The 3,598-nt window shown below is 46.2% G+C and overlaps 1 protein-coding gene across 1 annotated transcript; it reads left to right on the forward strand.

Moving 5' to 3' along the window:
- The first annotated feature begins 440 nt into the window (after positions 1–440).
- LOC123101657 (tryptophan synthase alpha chain) lies at positions 441–3,105 on the forward strand. Its single transcript, XM_044523008.1, has 8 exons — positions 441–510; positions 1,524–1,750; positions 1,849–2,170; positions 2,259–2,335; positions 2,427–2,504; positions 2,604–2,681; positions 2,807–2,866; positions 2,971–3,105. The coding sequence occupies exons 1-8, from the start codon at positions 441–443 to the stop codon at positions 3,103–3,105; spliced, it is 1,047 nt and encodes a 348-aa protein (XP_044378943.1).
- Positions 3,106–3,598: the final 493 nt, after the last annotated feature.

Below are 3,598 nucleotides of genomic sequence, written 5' to 3' on the forward strand. Positions count from 1 at the left end.
TAATACACTAGGTTATGGGATAGAGGATGTATAATATTCCTTCTCATGAATGATGATATAATGCTTACTTGCCATTTTTTCCTTCCCACCGAAGATGCTTTTGGTCCCACCCCCTATATAGATTTAAAATATAAATGACCGAACCTATACAAAGTTGTGATACTATTCCTTCTCCATGAAATGTTTTACAAACTTACGATTCGTGTATTAAATAGAAATGCAAAAGTCCATTTTGGTCTCTCAAATTAAAAACTAGACAAGTTGCACACCGAACATCTAAAATTAGGCAAATTTATGCCCTATCCCGACTCGAAGCGGTTTTGCTGACAACTTAGTGTGGTGTTAACCACATATGGAAGCCAAGTCATCTCCTCCGTCACTGTTTTCAACTTTTGAAAGTTCGGGATATAAATTATTTGAATTTTAAAGTTTGAAGGACCATGTCCATACAAGTTGATAAATTAAGCAGATTTGCAAAACATCAGTTTCCTGAATTTGTTTCTTCAATCCGTATACGTATATCATACGCCTAAGAGGGGGAGTCCGTGGTTGGCCGGGGTGTCTCCGCCAAGGGCGAGTCAGGACTTCGTCGGAGACAAGGACACCGTGGCGTCGCGTGTGACGGAGAGGCAGGAGGTTCGCAAGTCGAGTGCGGGGTTCACTTGTGCCGGAGTTGGTGGTTATGTTTAGAGGGAAGATCGGGGCGGCGGTAGCACGGCAGAGGCTGCGGCGGGAGCAGGTGGTTGGGCCGGTGGTACAGTAGGACAGGTCGTGGTAGGGAGGAGGAAGAAGATGGCGTGCCGGAGGAGGAAAAAGATGGCTCCGTTGGATTACAATCTAACGGCTAAGAAAATCAAATGGAGCTAAAAAAGCAATTGCACTGACAAATGTATGGCTCCTAAATTAAGTGACCAAAATGTAGTAAGGCTAGTCATAGTGGGAGTAACTTAGCAAGTAACATAGCGCACTCCGAGAAATTTTTGCTTATGTGGCAATGTAGTTAATGAAAAGTGGTAACATAATATTTTACTGTAACATAGCGTTTTCAAGACAAAATGAGTCTACAAGCTAATTAATGAAGTCTTCTATAACACTACTACTATGTTACTTTGCACTATGAAGATAGTAACTTAGACTAATGTCATATGCATGACACTAGTATAAATTACTCCCCACTATGACCAGTCTAATACGTACTCGGCTTCAGCCCGGCACGTTGCTGTGCCGCTTGCGGTGGCGGCGCACGGTGAAGATCGACTCAACCCTTACCCACCATTAGTCAGTAACTAATTATTACTGCTAGCTTCCTCTGTTTCTCCTCCCTGCGTAGAGCCGCCGCCGGCTGCTGCTTCTGCTATATAAACGAACGAACGCACGCACGCACGCCAGCACTTGAGTCATCTCGCGCGGAAAAGTTGAAGTGTTCTCTGCTGCTCGTGTATTTTAGCCCTGCAAACAGAGCGACCTTGGCTGAGTTTGCGTGCGTGCCGTCCGTCGCTGTTTGCATGGCCTTCACGCTCAAGGCGTCCCTCTCCGTGTCCTCCTCGGCTCTGCCGTTGAGGCACCCCATGCGGCGCGGCGCGGGCGCGGTGGCGGTGCGCGCGCCTGGGAGGCCCGTGGTCAGGCCGTCGACGTGGTGGCGGCGGTGACCGCGCCCGCGCCTGCTAGGAGGTGCGCGTCAAGGTCCGCGACCAGCGACCGCGGCCTGTCGGTGGCAGAGGCCATGTCTCGCGTCAGGGCGAATGGCAAAGTAAGTGCGCCGAGTGTACTAAACTGAAGCTCAGTTCGCAGCATGCACGTAAAAGATCGATGCTAATCGACCAAGGCTTTACCGTTGCGCGCGCGCAGACGGCGTTCATCCCGTACATCACCGCCGGCGACCCCGACCTGGCGACCACGGCGGAGGCGCTCAGGCTCCTCGACAGCCTCGGCGCCGACGTCATCGAGCTCGGCTTGCCCTTCTCGGACCCCTCTGCCGACGGGCCAGTGATTCAGGCATCCGCTGCCCGTGCGTTGGCTGCTGGCGCGACCACGGACACCATGATGTCGATGCTCAAGGAGGTGACGCCGGAGCTGTCCTGCCCCGTGGTCATCTTCTCTTACTTCAACCCCATTGTACGCCGTGGGGCAGGGAGTTTCGCTGCGGCTGCCAAAGAAGCCGGTGTCAAAGGTAATTAACATATTACATATTTTAACTGATGTTGACAATTAACACAACAGATTTGCTAATTCGCACTTGTTACATGCATGTACCCCAGGCATTATCATACCCGACCTTCCATACGAGGAGATGCATGCTTTCAGGAAAAAAGCCATCAAGAACAATCTAGAGCTGGTACGTGCATGCCCTCATTAAACATTAATGCAATGTTAACAGAACCCAGGATCCTTTAAACAAGTTATGGTTTTTCAATAAATGATTGTAGATCCTCCTTACAACGCCAGCTACACCATTAGAGAGGATGAAAGAAATCACAAAAGCTTCGGAAGGGTTTGTTTACCTTGTAAGTTGCACAACACACATGCGTACAATCCCAGTTTTGGCTTTGCGCTCAAGATCTCATGATTAACATTTTAATCCCATAATTAATAACATTATGCAGGTAAGTGTTGTTGGAGTTACAGGAGCTAGGGCGAACGTAAACCCATGTGTCAAGGATCTTCTTCAGGAGATTAGACAGGTTTGTAGAAAAGATTTTTAAAAACATCAATTCTTTTCTCCTAACCAGCAAAGAAATAGTGTCGATTTCCCACCCTGTTATGTTCAAAGTATCATCTGTCACATATATTTTGTAATTGTTCGCAGGTCACAGACAAGGCAGTGGCGGTTGGCTTTGGCATATCGACCCCGGAACATGTTAGCCAGGTAGATAACACATCGAAAGATTCACCAAAAAATTGTAATCTTGATTGAAAAATCTGAATAAGATTATTACATTGCTGACCTCGAACACTTATGAATGCATACAGATTGCCGAGTGGGGTTCAGATGGAGTGATCATTGGTAGTGCAATGGTGAAACAATTGGGTGAAGCAAACTCTCCAGGAGAAGGATTAGAGAGGCTAGAAGTATATGCCAAGAGTTTGAAGAATGCACTCCCATGATATGCAATTAAAATGGTTAATTATTTAGGGTTGCAGGCCAGCATGGTGGTCAAAATTTAAATCGTAAAAGGGTAGAAGGTATTTGCATTTTTTGTATTGCAAAAAGAGACTAGTGTTTACTTTTATAGTTAGTGTTTGCATATGCTTCTGTTCCTTTGTTGTGTTAACTTGGGAGTGTATTGCAAAAAGTAGTTGTCTATTTTTTTACATGCTCTTGTGATTTTGAAAAAGTGTTGACGTGTATTTTCTAAAATGTTCATTTATTTTCAAAATAGTCTTTTAAAGAAACAAGAAACAAAAAAGAAAAGGGAAAAGACAAGAGAAGTAAAAAGGGAAAATAAAAAATAAATAGAAAAGAAAAAAAGAGGCTATTAAAGCTATGGCCAGTCTGGCAGCAGACGGGCAGGCAAGCCTCCAACCTTACCCACGAGCTCCCCGCACCGGTCATCACACCTTCTTGGTCTCGGAACCTCCTCATCGCACTGCCACCACC

This window comes from Triticum aestivum, chromosome 5A (genome assembly GCF_018294505.1).
Source record: "Triticum aestivum cultivar Chinese Spring chromosome 5A, IWGSC CS RefSeq v2.1, whole genome shotgun sequence".
Classification (NCBI taxonomy): Eukaryota; Viridiplantae; Streptophyta; class Magnoliopsida; order Poales; family Poaceae; genus Triticum; species Triticum aestivum.